At 37.8% G+C, this 17,041-nt stretch overlaps 1 protein-coding gene across 1 annotated transcript in view; it reads left to right on the plus strand.

The window, feature by feature from the left end:
* Window positions 1-17,041, plus strand: part of csmd2 (CUB and Sushi multiple domains 2) — a 336,283-nt gene that overhangs the window by 285,501 nt on the left and 33,741 nt on the right. The window contains exons 46-55 of the mRNA XM_015371540.1: window positions 932-1,120; window positions 1,828-1,974; window positions 6,840-7,028; window positions 7,996-8,181; window positions 9,416-9,610; window positions 10,026-10,199; window positions 10,285-10,458; window positions 10,630-10,803; window positions 14,611-14,799; window positions 16,378-16,551. Coding sequence (XP_015227026.1) covers window positions 932-1,120; window positions 1,828-1,974; window positions 6,840-7,028; window positions 7,996-8,181; window positions 9,416-9,610; window positions 10,026-10,199; window positions 10,285-10,458; window positions 10,630-10,803; window positions 14,611-14,799; window positions 16,378-16,551 — 1,791 coding nt within the window. The remainder of the gene's footprint in view (window positions 1-931; window positions 1,121-1,827; window positions 1,975-6,839; window positions 7,029-7,995; window positions 8,182-9,415; window positions 9,611-10,025; window positions 10,200-10,284; window positions 10,459-10,629; window positions 10,804-14,610; window positions 14,800-16,377; window positions 16,552-17,041) is intronic.

A 17,041-nucleotide genomic window follows, 5' to 3' on the forward strand; every position in this document is an offset into this window, starting at 1 on the left:
GGGGGAACATTTGTTAACAGGCATTCCATTGAATTCTGTAATTATGCACCACTTTTCTGTTGATCTATCTCATACACCAATGGAATTTAAAGGTTTATGGTTGTAGGATGACAAGCAACAAAAAAGTCAAAGGGGCATGAAAAGAGTTTTAAATTCAGAAATTATAACATTCAAGAGTAATAAGTAATGATTTATCCTCTATGTTTGGAAATCAATATCAGGGTCTATCCCCAGTGAAGCCACAATGATACAGGGTTACTATAAACACTTTTGTTTATAGTGTTGCATCGTGTCACTATAACAGTACCCTGTCATGTTACAGCTTTTTTTGGTAGCACCACAATGCCAGCTGAAAGTTCCAGCAGGTAATAACATCGGTTTTAAAGCACTGGAACAAAAGCAGAGGTGATAGGATGATCACAGAAGCTCAACCCGAAAATGTTGCATATTTTGTGGGGATGAATTGTTGAAACAGGAGGAAATGTGATGAGGTGATGCTTCTGATCTGCCCAGACATGCCACAGCAATAGAGCTTCAAGGCTGACGTTCGACTTAACCGCCAAGTTGGCTTCACATCTGTCACACTCTGACAATGGTGGATGTGCTCACCGCAACTGTATGATATAAAATATAAGTTGTTTACTCGTCCGAATTGCATTAGGTTTCTTTTTCTGTGACAGCACCGAGAAATGAATGACAATTACCCTTAGCTGTGCTTTTAGTCACATAGAATTTCTCTTCAGCGGCAATGTGAATCTAAACAATCCAATTTATGCTTCAAGGTAAATTGAAAGCACTAAAAAGAATGAACAATCACTAGATGTGATCTGCAATTATAAGACAATGCTAGCAAAGCATAAACAGATCATTATTTGAGTACTTTGAAATAATAGTTTCTTTTGTCTCTCTTGCCTTCTTTTTCTCTCCCCAGTGACGTGTCCAATGAATGAGGTGCTGACCGCTTCCACGGGGGTCATAATGAGCCAATCACCCGGCACCGGCTTCCCTCATTTTGAGTCATGCTCCTGGGTGGTTAAAGTAGAGCCTGGCTACAACATTACCTTCACTATTGAACACTTTCAGACAAGCCGTCAGTTTGATGAGCTTGAAATCTTTGATGGTGGGTCGCTTTTGCACCAGAAAAATTTAAACTAACACGGTTTTCTTCTAGATTTGTGTTCATGAAGAGAAATTGACTAAAACCTCAATGCTACTTATGATCTGTAATGTTCTCTGACAGACCCCCATATGTACCCATAGTCTTGCCTATAAGCTATTTTTCTCTGCAAGCCACAGTTAAAGCCTAAATAAACCAGACAGCTCGATTTACTGTCTGTAACAAAGCTATCTGCCCCAACTAACACAAAATCACACATCGGCCTCCTTTCATGGTGGCAGAACATCTGCATCTGCCTTGTGTATTTGAATTGAATGAGAAGCAAACTCAGCAACTCTGCCCCGCAGCTTTGAGAAAAGGGTGGTGCGATGCACACTCCTAATGCTGATTAGCACTTTCTATCTCACACCAACAAGAGAGGAACAGGCAATTGTTCACCTTGAGGCTGCTGAGCCAATTATGGTGTGCAACCGTCTTTTGTACACAATTAGGAGTCCATCAGACTTTGTACTTGCAACCAGACAGAATGCATAACAAATAAAGAGCTGTAAAAATTCAATTATGTGAAAATGTAAATTCAAATTCCTCTTAAGAACAACAGATCTAGACTTTTATATACAGGCTATACATCAGCTTTGATTAACATAAAAGCCTTTCTTTAAAATTCTGAAACTTTGGGTCGATTGTCCTTTTTTTCTGTCTTCATCCAGGTCCATCCAGACAGAGCCCCCTCCTCATTACCCTCAGTGGTAATTATTCCAGTCCGCTGAGCATCACAAGCTCTAGTAACAAAGTCTACCTGCACTGGTCTTTTGATCACACCACCAGCCACAAAGGGTTCCGCATTCGTTACTCTGGTAAGTTATGACCAGAAATTCACCAATGCTGCCTCATCACGCCATGATCGATTCGCTGCACGGAGGCTATTTTGGACTCGTTATTTTTAGGGCCTTGTTGAGGGTTTGATCTCATTAGTCCTGTGTTTAATTTACTTTTCCTTTAAGACCAGCATCTGGGCTGCCAACTGTGCCTTAGACAGCCAAAAATATGACCCAGCTCTGTCAGAGCCTAATAGGGGAAGCAGGCATCTGCACCGACATCTTGCTGTGTGCCAAGACCTAGGAATTAGTAAGCGTTGCTTCATGTGTTGCTTGTTGGTTATTACTCCTCTGTTTTGTCCTGCTCCCATGAAGAATTTGTTTCTATATGACACCTTCATAACTCGCTTTGAATTATGACTGTGTAAATATTTAAAAGCCCTCCCCCTGTTCTATATCAACACCACTCAGCCAGATTGACTAATTGTCTTATCCTTGGTGGAGTTTTCTGTGTCCCCAGCCGGATGTTCTGTCATCTCCCTTTTTTTCTGCCTATTTTACTTTTTAATTGTTTGTTTCTAGCGCTCATGGTTTTCTTAGTGATAGATTAAACGATAGACTAAGTGATCCCTGAGAACCCAGGAGTTACCATGGTCAATATGGAATTGCCTTCTGGTGTACCTTTGTGAGATGTAGAGAAAACAGATGGTGGAGATATATTGAATGAATTCAACCATGCTACTCATCAATCCGTGTTTCCTCTCCAAGGGCAGGCCTTCCGCTAACAACTTGCAGACGATGTCTTGCTGCAATTCACTCTCTATGTTTTCTGCTGTTATTTTCCATCAATTTCATCTATCACTGTTTCCATCTTTCTGCTTAGGTACATTCATTTTCTCCATCAGTTCAATCAACTTAGAGTCAGCCTGACCTTGTCCGCTCAATCCCTCTTTCTCTTGTTGTTTATCCATTTCAATTTAGTCACCAACCTCTGCAGACGTAGTTATTCTAAGTTGCAGAGTTGATTGCAGAAAATGCAACTGTTGTACTGTCTCAGCAAAAGATAGCAAAGAGAAATGGGAAAACAGATGGAGCAAGGGCTTAGACAGCTGGTTGCATTTATTGGTTCCCTCATAAAGATGTAAAGAAAATAAAAAAAAGCCAAAAATATTGCATTCAAAATAATTGCTTTTTAAAAATTGGCATATGTATTGGTACCTATGCAGATACTATTATGCACAGCCCCGTTTGGCCAGTAGGAGGGGTACTTATTCTGTACCAATGGTTTTCCCAACCCTGAATGTAGAAGCATTATAAAAGCAGTGCAAAGCTCATCATAGGAACTCAAGTCAATCCCACTGCTTCCACCAGGTGAGCTGTGGCATTTCTAAAGTGTCCCGGATTAGGCTGATTCTTGTTCTATTATCATTTTTTTTCCCTTTTGCTTGGGGCATAAACTCAATGTCAATCTAGAGCAAAGTTGATAATTCAGGCAGGAAGTCAGTTGATGAAAAACATACTGTAGATTCTCGACTTCATATAAAAACCAATTGTTTTCATAGTTATTCATCAACCGTACAAAATATGAGCATTGAATAAAATAAAATAAAGTGAACTACTAAAAAGTTGAACTCACATACGCAGGATAGATCCAAAGACAAATGAATGAGGTGACTAGATAAAGTGAAGGTACTCTAGACACCTGTACAGTAGTACTGGTCTTAGAACTACTTTCTGGTTAACCCCTTTATTTAAAGCCTACAGGGAAACCACTATAGTGCCAACGCAAAGTTGCACTGTGGTGCTCACACTGAGCCTGGTTCTGCTTGAGGTTTCCTCCTGTTAAAAAGGAGTTTTCGTTTCCACTGTCGCTACAAGCATGCTTGGTGTGAGGGACTGCTGTAGAGTCAATGAGTCGATGCAATCAGCTGTTTTTCCTTAGATAGAAAACTTTGAATCAATCTGACTGTATTATCTGGTTGATTTGTCTCTGTTAAGTGCCTTCAGAGGATATGTATTTTGAATTGGCGCTATATAAATAAAATTACTTGAATTGGGGTTTGCATCCAGTGGAACCCCAGTGTAGGCAGATTAATTGTTGTTGTCTCATATCTTTCTAATCGTCATATGTTTAAAAGACCCAAGAACTTCAGTTTTCAGTTTATTGGTAGAGTCAACTAGGTTTTTGAAAGTATAAAACTGATAATTGTATAGATTCTGATAAAGTTTTCACACATTTTGTAGAAAAAAAAATCTGCTACAGAAATCTAAACCCTTATCTTTTTTTGACAATGACATTTAGCATAAAGACAATTTTTGTGGCATATCCAGCAGGAGTGTTTCTTGCCAAATAGCTCAATGTAACTTTAATATTACTAAAGTGGATTGTAACACTTCAAATTATAGTCCAAATTTGCAAACTTCATATGTTTACTTATGTGAAGATAGTGACGCATTTTTTTCCTGACATTTTTACCGCTTGAACAACTGCATCTAATGGTTGTCATTAAGAATCTGGGTTTCCCAGATTGTTGTTTTCACTGCAGCCTTAAAGGTACAGAGACACTTTGGCTCCCTAACAGTACATGTTGACAACATAAATATGGATCCACCTCCAACAGGGGGAAAGATTTAGTCTCTGCATCGTGTGACATTTAAATAACAGAAGCACATAGAAATTCTCACAAACTTAAAATGAGGGAAACTATACATTTAAAAACAAATCTGTGTTATTTTAAATGGTTAATATACCAGCATGTGATCATCCTGTTATGAAAAAAAGATTAGTATTGTTTAACACATTTTTCTGAGCTTCTGCAAACTTTGTGATTTTGAACCAACATTAATGACAGCTTGTTTTTTTGTTTTGTTTTTTCTGCTATAATAATTTAAAATGAAAACTTTGTAGTGTTTATCCACAAGATCACAAGACAACATGTGGGTATTGTTAATATGCACTAAGTTCACTGTATATACAGTAAGCATTTATATTACTTAATAACAGTATTGTGGAGGATTTTCGCAAATTTTTTAAAAGACCCATCCTCTCCACTTAAAAAAAATGCACATGCTCAATACTGTAACGTTGGAACGCCTATTAAACATGTGCAAGAGCATTTAAAAGCCCATTTCTCCTCGTGCAAACTCTGCTTAACCTTTTAAAGCCTGGACCATAAAATAATTGACACTTTATTAGAGTTGTCACTGAATTTTCTGACACATGACATCAAAAAGAAAGTTTGTATAAGTTTAATTGGATCTTTTATTTGCATCAAATTTGATACATAAGGCATTTCTCTATACATTTTTAAACGTTTTCTGTTCTCTACATGCGACTTATTGTGCAAGTCGAGGTTTTCAAGAATAAAAATATAACAATGACTATGTAGAGGTCTCAAAAACCCATGTATCAAAAATGATACAATTGGCTTTAAATGGTTAAAAGTTGCTGTTCTTATAGCTCATACAAGGGTACTGTGCCTGAACGTCCGCCCTGACCTCTAAATCCCTCAATCACTATATAGAGCAGGGACTATATAGTTCATAGTGGACTTTATAGCAAACTAAGTTAACTTAGCGCTGGACATATGATCACAATTTTTTGCTCCCCATTGGGAACGCAATTCCTCCTCCACCACGTGGTGCCTTTGCCATCTTTGTCATTAGTCGCCGCTGTCGGCTAGCGGTAGCCTATAGTGACAGCTGGCTGCTGTGACAGCAATTCCTATAATGCTTTGCGAGCAGAGCTCTATGTGCAAAGCATTCTGGGATATATCTGCCTCTTCTGACACCTTTCTTTTCTTCTCATAAACTTCGCGAACACTTTTTCTCTTAGCACCCTCTGCCATTTTCAAAGAATCATTGTGAGAAAGGTGAGCCTCAATGAATGTCTGAAACCGTAGCTCACCACAGACATATATCCCTGAAAGTGCGCATGTGTGGAAAAAGATAGCTAACGGGACGAGCACGTAGGACAGTCTTACAGAAACATATCACCAGAATGATTGACATTTAGGAGGACCACTTATTAAGATGATCCACCCCGAAATATGTTATCAAACCCCAATTTCTTTAGTAATAATCTCAAATATCAGATGTACCTATAAGCCTTTTTGACAGCTTTTCATTTCCCTCAAAAAGAGTTGAAATATTTGCTTATCTAAAAAAACAATAACTGAGGTTTAAGAAAGATTTAATGGCTAACAGACCTCAACCATCATTATTGCTTTAGTTTTCTTTAATAATACAAAGGATTTTTTCTGTTTTTATGCTTGATGCTAAAAAAGCTATATTTCCAGTTGTCTTTGCATGTGCGAGTTGTAAAAATGGCATATTTGTGTTTTTATTGAAATTTGATGTTCTCATAACGATTTTCTGCCTATAATGAACCCAGTTTCCTTTTTTTTAATATAGACTGTTTTCATATTCTATTGTGCTGTTACTGTCTTCCCGCAGCTGACTGTGTAGTGTTTCTCCCTTATTGGGAAATCTGCTAAATTCCACTTGGGCTCGTGAATCTTCTGGATCCATTTTGGCACCATTTGTGATGACAAATGATTATTACCGCTACCAGTTTAACAAAAATCAGATACTTTGTTCCCAGTATTATGTATCCATCACTTTTATTATCCTCATCCACAGCTGCTGACAAACTTTCATTTTGCTTTGCAGTACATTAGTTTTCAATAATCAATTTCCCTTGTCTCGAGGCAGCAATGTTTGCTTTAACCTTTTCCCTCCGCACAACAGTAAAATGGAATAGAGATCTTTTGCTGTGTCATTAAACACGCATTCATTTTTCACCTTCTCATCAGCTACTTACATCACCTTGCATCATTGTTTTTTATTAATATGTCAATTTTCTGTGTGTTTGCATTAAGATGTATTTACTTTTCTCTTCACAGCACCATACTGCAGCCCTCCAAATAACCCAGTAAATGGCTCAGTGCACAGCCTTACTGGTTCCAAATTAGGCAGCAGTTTGCGCTTCAGCTGCGACCAGGGCTTCCGACTTATTGGACAGACCAGCGCCACATGTACGCGCACCGCACAAGGGATCCATCAGTGGAATGCGCCGGTGCCACTTTGCCAAGGTGACGGCCGTATCAGTCGTGTTTTCCTGTGAAAAATCATGAAAGTTGGACATGTTGTCATGTACAGTAATACACATCACTTTAGCATCTGATCAATACGTTATCTAATAAGTCATTCTTCAGACTATTGATGGAAGGAAAAACATTTTATAACTGGAATCCTGTCTGGCATGAAGAACAGAATATCATTACAAATCTACTTTGTAAGCTGTGTTTCTCCGGTTTAAACACATTGAGGGAAAAAGAAAAAAAAAAAACTCTTGCTTTGGATCAAAGGGTGATTGTAGTTGACAGCATGACATCACTAGCAGCTCCTCAGCCTCAGGCATACCTCCAGGAAGTTTACTTAACCACTTTTTTGTTGTTTTTCTTTCATTTGTTGGAAACTTTTTGACATCTCAATTACTGGATTTAAATCTTCTTGTCTTGCTGCAAACGGTTTTAGAAAAAAAGAATTTGGGGACTATAACTGATTTATTGAATGACTCATAAATTCGTTTCAAACAGTTGAAAAGAAACTTTCAGCAGACATAAGCTGTTGGATGGAATAAACAATATATTTTAGAATACTGACAGTGAAAAAATGTTGAGAAAAATTATCTATCTTGGTCGATATTATTTTATTTGCTACTACGATATTTTGCATTAGATATAAAAGCATGTATATCTAATGCATATAACTGTACCTCTTGATCTGTTTTCAAATAGTTAGAAAAATAATAGAAAAGCTATTTATTGTGCAAACTTTTCTATATCAAATGTATTCATCCATATAAATTGTGTTTATTTCCTGGAGACTTTGATTGTTTATGGTTGTGTGATTAGTGTCCCATGGTTATTGATCAGCATTGGTGTCTCTGCACAGAAAGAATTTCATTATGCTTTGCTGGTAGCGCTATTATTCCTCTAATGATTCATTTAAGTTGTATTATATCTTCACATCTACCTATCATTTTGTTATTTCTAGTCATGTCCTGTGGAATGCCTGTTGCCCCTGTCAATGGGAGCATTGTTGGCCAAGACTTCTCCCTTGGGGCCAGGGTCTCTTACCGATGTAATCCAGGGTTTCGGCTTGCTGGCCCTCTCACCACTTCAGTGGTCTGTCAAGAATCTGGGAGGTGGAGCCCCATTGAGGCCCCTCCAAGATGTGTCCGTGAGTGTTTCCTCTTTCTTCCGGTGAAGTTATCCTTTTCTCTGTTCAGCAGCTTTCTAAAATGAAACAATGTCAATAGAATGTAGCTGTTGATCTGTTTTCCTTAGGGTTAAATTAAAGGGTGCTATTAATTAAATTATGTTTGTTTCTTACAGTTTTTCACTTTTTGTGAAATCACCATTTGAAAACTGCATTCATTGTTTCAATAAATGCAGTTGTCCAAAGGCCAACACTGCAGGATCGTATATCTGACACTTTTGTTTCTGAACACCCTACATTTCATGTAGAAGAGTATTAGATGTAGATAAATCTAACATAAGCTAGTACTCAACTATCCACAATTTTAACAGATATTTGAGTCTGAACTATGACAGGATTCATATGATAATTGGCAGATTTTCTCAGAAAGAAAATGCAATTTAAACACTTTGCATACGACATTTATTCGTAGTTCAGGTATCACAATATAACTTTGACTGTTTTTATCTCATTAAATCCTTCACACACCAATTTCTGTATCACCTATATTACTTTACTTTTTTTTTTTAGTTTTCTGAACATATAAAATGTTACATTTATTTTCTTTGCTGCAGTTAGTTTTGTCAATGCACACAGTGTTTAACTAGAACAGTATTTAGTTGGTATCCTTTGTTTCTTTGATTTCCCATTACTGTTGGTACAGGTATTACTGTTTATACTGGGAGTTGTTGAAAATATCATAATCTGTTTCTCTGATGAGTAATTCTTTTTTTTAAACTGTGTTTCGAAAAGATTGTCTTCTTTTTTATGCTCTTATTATTTGCGCCATGTGAAAGTGAAAGTAGTACTAAGAACAGGCCCATACCATAGGTACTTTTTCTAACCCCAGCAATTGATTTAAAATATCCACAGCATTGCTTAATTCATGTGGTGAAGGATAAACAATGCTGCGCAATTTACCTCCATTGGAAAAATAAACACTTGTAAAAGAGTAAAATTTTATTGTCTATATCATTATATTTCTGAGTTTGAAGAAAAAATAAGATAAAAGATTATGAATGTATTTTGTGTTTTATTAGATCATTCTTCTAATTTATAAGAAGGAAATGAGGATTAGTTTTTCCCAAAATGTTGCTGAACATGTGTTTTGACCAGATGTCATCGAACTTCTAATAAATATGTAACATAGTTATCTAATTAAGACATAAGATATTGACTGTCTGAAATGAATGGATAATGTTCTCTTTACCTTCAGCGGCCACCTGCTCTGACATCAGCCACTCTGCTGTCGAACATGGAAGATGGAGACTAATCTATGGTACTCAAAACCAATACGATGCTATAATGATGCTCATATGCGACCCAGGATATTACTACAGGGGTCAAAGGATCATTCGCTGCCAAGAAAATGGCACCTGGAACTACCCTGACCCTCGGCCAGTCTGTGAGAGTAAGTTAAAGCTACTGCCTTTCTGCTGCTTAATCTATGGGCGGTTCTGGACAGGGACCCCTTTAGAACTGGCCCATGTTCTGAATACATGATAAGGAATGAATTTCCTATGATATGCACTAGCGCAGACACTGTTACTGATTTAATTAAGTAATTGATAATGTGTTTTATCCTTACAGTTTTATTTTAAGACTGATTTGAAAATTAATGTTTTGCACATCAGTGCTCTGCACCTTGCAGCTGCAGAGTTGCAAGCAGGTCTTTGGACCTTTGGCTCACTTTCTGCAAGATAGGATTTTTTTATTATCCATTCCATTAGTCTTTTCTCCAAATTAAAGACCAGCTGACATTTTGTTATAGTTGCAGCTTTTTAACCGTTCTAATCAGGTCCTACTATTTTGCTCTCCTATTTTAGTTATTTCCTGCGGAGACCTTGGTACTCCACCAAATGGTCACAAGATAGGAACTTTGACTGTGTATGGAGCCACAGCCATTTTCTCCTGCAACACAGGATATACTCTGGTGGGCTCTCGGGTACGAGAGTGCATGTCTAATGGGCTTTGGAGCGGAACACAAGTTCAGTGTCTAGGTGAGATCCTCAGTACAAAAATATAATAACTTAAAAAGAAACAAAGTACTATATTATATTGTCTCTATTCTTGGTTTGTTCACAGCTGGTCATTGTGGCACTCCAGACCCAATAGTTAATGGTCAAATAATTGGGGAGAATTACAACTTTCGAGGCAGCGTTGTGTACCAATGTAACCCAGGGTTTCGTCTTATCGGCGTGTCGGTACGAATCTGCGAACAGGATCACCGCTGGTCAGGAAATACTCCTGTTTGTGTTCGTAAGTTTCCTCTCCAAACACCTCTGGAGGAGGTGATATGTTGAAAAGTTCTGATTCTTTAGATCATTCTTATGGCTTTCATTGTTTTGGATGTTTTCCACAGTTTAAAGCAAGCAAGAGTTAAATTTCTAAAGTTAAAGGATGACTTTATCTGTTTCTTGACCCTCCCAGCCATCACATGCGGCCACCCTGGAAACCCATCATTTGGCCTGACCCAAGGAACCCAGTTCAACTTAAACGATGTTGTGCGTTTTGTCTGCAATACTGGATATGTTCTGCATGGGGCTGTTAAATCTACGTGCCAGGCCAACGGACAATGGAACAATGCCTTACCAAAGTGTAAAAGTAAGTGCAAAGATTTTCATTCCATTTAAAGTAGTGTTATGAGGATTAAAGAAATGAGAAAACTATAGAAGATTGTTTATGTTGCTTGAAAACAGTAGTATAATTTTCTTAGAACCATATAACTTAGAATATATTGTGTTTCCATATCTTGAAAATGGAAACAATAATTTCTTTTCATTTAGAGACTTCTTGAAAAATATTTACACAGTTTGAACTTTTTCAGATTTATGCACTGGCTGCAACTTGTTTTATTGAGATTTATGGAGACAGAACTTATTAAAGTTACTGTATTTTAAAGATAAAGAATGCATTTGTTTTAATCTCCTTTTTCTTATACTCCTTTCAACATTCCTGTCTTGCGAATTAGCTTCATAACTCAACAACTCACTGCAAACCAGAAGAGTAATATTCCAGCTAAATTGCAGTAACAGCCTTCTCTAAGGTCCCCTGAGTTTTGCCACAGAAGAATGAACAAAGTGAACAAACTACTTTATAAAGACCAAAGAACACAGCAGAAAGAAGGAGTTTAAGGTTGCAATAGATTCTGCAAAATGAAAAATCTGAAGCCTGAATATCGTATCAGACAACCCTGCATGAACAAGATCCTCGATGAAGCAAGGCAGTGGTTGCATCATTTTGCCATGATGCTTTGCTTTGACAAAAATAAAAAATAAAAAAAAAATGTTTTATTGAAAAATAACTGTTTTTAGGAGCATAAATTTTAAATGGGAATATTTTTTTTCTACCACAATGTCACAAATTTCCATCTAAATAACCGAAATATATATATAAAAAAAAAAAAAAGATATTCAATTTATTTAGATGGTTGATGGAGGTAAATACTGTATAAAACTGTCCTAGAGTCTGTGGCAAAACTTGAAAGTTGTTGCTTAGAGGCTTTTCTTTTAAACTGACTTAGATTAGGCTGTTTATGGAGTGAAAAATGTGCAATGTGATTTTTGGTTGTCGATAAAACTATCAGGGGCTGAATAGAAATGCATTTTTTTTTTAAAAATCGTTATCCCTCTCTGAACACATTATTATTTTGTGTTAGGCACATTAATCCAAAAACAAAGTTATATACAGGATTTGTTGGGTTACATTATTAGAGAAACTGTTTTATATAGACCTAACTAAAAAAAACTGAACATTAAGAACATGGGGACGTATGACCTTCTTTTTTATGTTAACCCATTTGCATAAGTATTAGATTACCTGAAACAATGTGTAAAGTAATATAGTCTTTGACCACAGTTAACCTTAATCACAGTGTGCAGACGAAGCAAGGGTCAACCCTCAGACAAGGGATTTAACAGACTTACATTTATGTGAGGCTGAAATGAAAAATTAAAGTTTATTTAATTGCACTAGCCTCAGTCATATGGTCTGTGGAGGTTCCAGATAATATTTCAATTGGCTTTATTTCCTCTCACCCCTATCAATCTCCATCATCCCCTAAGGCACACACGTGTGCCACGGAAACAATGTTGGTTAATAGCCATGCAGAGACAAATCCAAAGAGAATCACTGAAAACCTTGAGGTTGCATAAAAGACAGGCGCCTGTGGAGACATACATCTTGGTTTTGTTCAGATTAGGAATTACTCAGCTCTACTCTGCATGAATAAGGCAAAGTCTTTTAATTTGCCATTGTTTTCAAAATAAGGAATGTATCTCAGGGCTCATGTGTATGTATAAGTTGGTTCTATCTGAAGGCTACATGACAGGAATAGACATGAGCTGCTTGAGCAATCAGGCCTTAAACGTGATAAGCTGTGACAAAAGAAGTGACTGATTGACTTCCTCAGTTTGTTTTGAATAAGAAAAGAGATTTGGTGTTTTTTAATTCTTTCTTTTAGTAATGGGAAGATTATAAATCTTGGTGGCGTCTTTGGTTCGTTTTTTTATTCAAAGAGATTTCATTTGCCTGCTACATACACAGTGCAGGCATATAAAGATTTCCTCCCAGACACTGACATCATAAAAGAATCTGCCTCATTTCAGCACAGACTTTCCATGTGAAGACTGTGTGCTTCTCAGCATGTGTGTCCGTGGATGATTGTGAGTGGCTGTTTTGATGCCTATTATCCTCACTTTTGATGTGAAGACATAAGCAGCTTACAAGCGTTTTTTATTTTTTTTTGTCAGTCAGATTTATTACATTAATTACAGCTATTGTGACACGTTTGGTAAAGTGTGGCTCTCGCTCTTTCTTCTTGATCAACAAAACTGTGCTGGGATCTGCTTCATCCAATCTCACTCTTTAGTATCAGCTTTCAGTGGGAGAGAAACACATGAGAAACAGAGAGAATTAGTGAAAAGCTCCAAAAAGCACAGGGGATGCAGAAACCAGGGATACAATTCAGAAAAAGTTTAAAGTGCTAATAAATGACAAAATAATATCCAAGATGTACAATGTTCAATTTATCGTTATAAACATTAAAAGTTGCACAAGGACAGACCTGTTGAAACATGGTAATTCACCTAAACTAAGTGGCTTTCAACAGCCCCATTTAGGAGGAGCTACAGAGATTTGCTGCACAGGTGTAGGACTTTAAATGGACAGCTATTAGTCAGAAGAAACACAAATTACAGCTCATGTAGGAGACTAAGCAAATATTGCAAGGAAGGTGCTTTAGTGAGATGAGATGAAAATTAACTTTATGGGCTGGATGCAAGTTGCCTTCACTGCCAATCACCCTGATACCACTCTCCAAACTGTGAAACATGGTGGTGGCAGCATTATGCCGTGGGGAAGCTTTTTATGCAAGAACGTGTGAATATTTCTAAGGTAAAAGGGTTGAGCTCTATACAGAGAAGTGTCTCTATGATGAAGCAACTGGTGCATAACCTACAGAGAGAAGAGGTTGATGAGTCTCGCCTCGGATGTGGATGTAACACAAAAATAAAATACCTCAGTTCTGCTTCCCCTCTCACCTATTTTTCCCTTTCATTCATATCCTTCCCACACACACGGGGCCAAACAGGTATTTACCAGGAGGTCAGCCAGTTAAGACAACCGTTGGAGGCCTTTTTCAGCCCACGATGCACGAGCATAATAAATGAAAGCCAAGTTCTAAGCTCCGCATGAACCTCACTGAAACAGCCCTACAGTCTCAAATACACTTTGTCGAGTTATTATGCAGTAAGTTGTAAATGATGGCACCACAGATCAACACTCTACTGGGAGGAATACATTATGAAAGATATTTGGGGGGTGATTTAGCATAGCTGGACAGCTTGGGAGCATGAAAATGAGCAGGCTTTTACACACATTAGCATACAGTAGATTCAGTTTGGCTGCAGCAAAAACACATTTAAAGAAGAGAGGCTGGAAAGGCAAGCTGGGCTGTAATAGCTGCAGGGAAACTCTCAGTGTGTTTTGGAAACCATTAGCGCTTTGGCATCACTGTATACACATAGGTATAGGCTAAATAGCATCTCTGACTTTGCTGGCTGTAATGAGGTAATGGTTCATTCTAAGATGATGTGGTTGTGATTGTTAGTGGTTTACACAATTTTAGAATTTAAATACACTGTATTCCTAGGTGGTATTTTATATTTCCTTGCCAGGCTACCCATAAATTCTACATCTCCAGCAGCTGGTTGTTTTTTTAGCCTGCAGTAAAATACAGCTAATGGTGCAAATCTTTGATTTCACTGTGTGTAATTAAAGCCAGTTATTATATCCAATTTAAGCTTTTATATTTTAATATGATTTAAGCAAAATATTTCCTCTGTTCATGGAGGTGTTTATGCATAATTGTCCTCCCTTTCTCAATGTCTTCTTCTTGATTAATGTCCACAGTCGTGAACTGCACAGAGCCAGGCCATGTGGAGAACAGCATTAGGCAGGTATTGTCCAGTGGGCCACATCGCTACAGCTTCCAGACAACGGTGACATACCGCTGTAACCCTGGCTACTATCTGCTGGGCACCAGCTCCATCTCCTGCCAAGGGGACGGCACTTGGGACCGCTCCTTACCCAAATGCCTATGTAAGTAATGACAGCAGGTATTTTTTAAGCACTTTGTAAAACACAATGCAGGTTTTAATGAAAAAAAAAAAAAACCTATAATAGAGATGGATAATTTTTTGTTTTGCTTGTTTTGTCCATGTCAAAGAATTTTATTTAACAAGGGTTTATGTTTTTGTTCCTGGCATTCTTTCCAAGAGTAGAAATTCTTTACATCAAAGCATATTTAATGCTTTAATCCCCTGATGAAAGACAATATTTTGAGTTCACATTTTAAACTCTCCTTAAAGTATTAGCCATTTCTACACTTTGCATGATTCATTGTTACTATTTCTAATTGGCTGTAATTGCTATGTCTGTTCAAATTGCTTGCACCTGCAGAGCAGATCCTGATATGAGGTGCAAAGTGACTGTGCAGGGGACAGGTCATGCAAACTTTTTTTGTGTACTGTATGTGCCTTTTATTAATGTGCAGATCAGATTTAAATGACCAAACTGTGAAATTCATGGGTAGAAGATATGCAAATAAAATACTTAACACCCACAAAATTATATATCAAACCTGAGAGCAATCATGGGTGCATATTTGGGCTCTATATTTAGCATGTTTGGAATTCAGCTGCAAACTGACATATTTCTGCTGCCATTGCGGCCACAAAGGAGGCATGAGTACAATGAGAGATGATGTAGAGGGAGAGCCTTTTTTTATTTTATTTTTTATTTTATATTTTTAAAACCAGTAAGTTCCAAAGATTAAATATAATAATAATAAACAGAAACTGCTTTATACTTTCAAACCTCCTTGTATCTGGTAATCCATTGACAGACAGCTTTGTTTTATACCTTTAAAAGTACAACCTTTCTACTGATTGAAGGCTGACCAGCAGCTCTTGACCTCTAACCCCTCATTCACACAGACTCCTTCATGCATGTGTCCTCCGTTTGGTCCCAAATAAAAGCCTTTCTGATCAGTCTGGTAATTCCTACGGCTGTGCTGGATGACAGACAGCTCAGCTCTGTTGTCAGTCAGACGTGTATTAAGTCTTTTTGTGACAGATGAAAGAGAAAAATGAGTCAATTTCTAAAAACCAGATGATCCAGAAAGAACGTCAGACACAGGAAAAATAGAGTAGATCATGTAACTTCAAAATAAGAGGCGATAGAGGGATGGGTTTTATAAACATTGATTGAGGGCTGCTGCATGTCAACTATATGCATTGAATGTGGGTTTTGGTTTGTGTGAAGCTGGCTCTCTGTCACAGCTGTCTAAATCAACCGCCATCGTTCCCCACAGAAAATAGTTTCATTTTAAAAAACTTTCTAGACCCTTTGTGTTTATTTTGACGACATTTTACAATTTTCACTTGCTGCAAAAATTATTAGCTTCTCTTCCTGCAGAAACAACTTTCAGTCCAAAGAGTATTGTTGACTTGGAGTAGTTGGTTCAGCAGTTAGGGGAAAAAAAAAAGATTTATAAGTTACCAAACATCCAGCTAAACTCACCAATATTGATATTTTTGCTGAAAACACATAGAATAATTACACTGAATCAAAGTTACTTAGCACTTGTCTCCTTACTTCTCCTCTTTGATTGGACAGTGGTGCTCTGTGACCGCCCCAGCATGCCTCCCTACGCCCAGATCTCAGGTGACCGTCGAACGGTGGGCTCGGTCATCCGTTACAGTTGCATGGGTCAACGTAACATCATTGGAAACACTACCCGAATGTGCCAGCTGGATGGGCAATGGAGCGGCTCGCCACCACACTGCTCAGGTATGGAAGATACACCAAGATCAAGAGGTCACGAAAAGTTACCATCCCATCTTTGTTTCTCTGTATCAGGGTTGTTTTTGTCAAAGATGATGAAATTATTACGTTGATGCTCCTTTTTTATAACGATAATGAGAACTAACAAGCTAAACATGGATCTTTGATAATGAAAACATGACGAATCATGGGAGTGAGATTTTGTTGACGGGACAAGACGAAATAAAAATGTTAGCAGGTGGTCTGTCAGACATTTAAAATACATCCTTGTGCTGTAATCTGTTAGACATGCTAAGCAGTGTCAGCCATGCTGCTGCTTCCATTTTGGTTATACCCACCACCTGGCGTTCAGCAGTGGACATTCTGCATGACTACAGATGGAACATGGCAGCAGCGACATGGGTGAAAGTAATCCGGAGTGGTCCGATACTGCGCACTGAACTCTGACCAACTCTGCTCTTCAAGCTGTGCTTCTGCAGAAATGTGTATTTTGGAC

The sequence above is a fragment of the Cyprinodon variegatus genome, unplaced genomic scaffold (assembly GCF_000732505.1).
Source record: "Cyprinodon variegatus isolate N-32 unplaced genomic scaffold, C_variegatus-1.0 Scaffold60, whole genome shotgun sequence".
Taxonomy (NCBI): domain Eukaryota; kingdom Metazoa; phylum Chordata; class Actinopteri; order Cyprinodontiformes; family Cyprinodontidae; genus Cyprinodon; species Cyprinodon variegatus.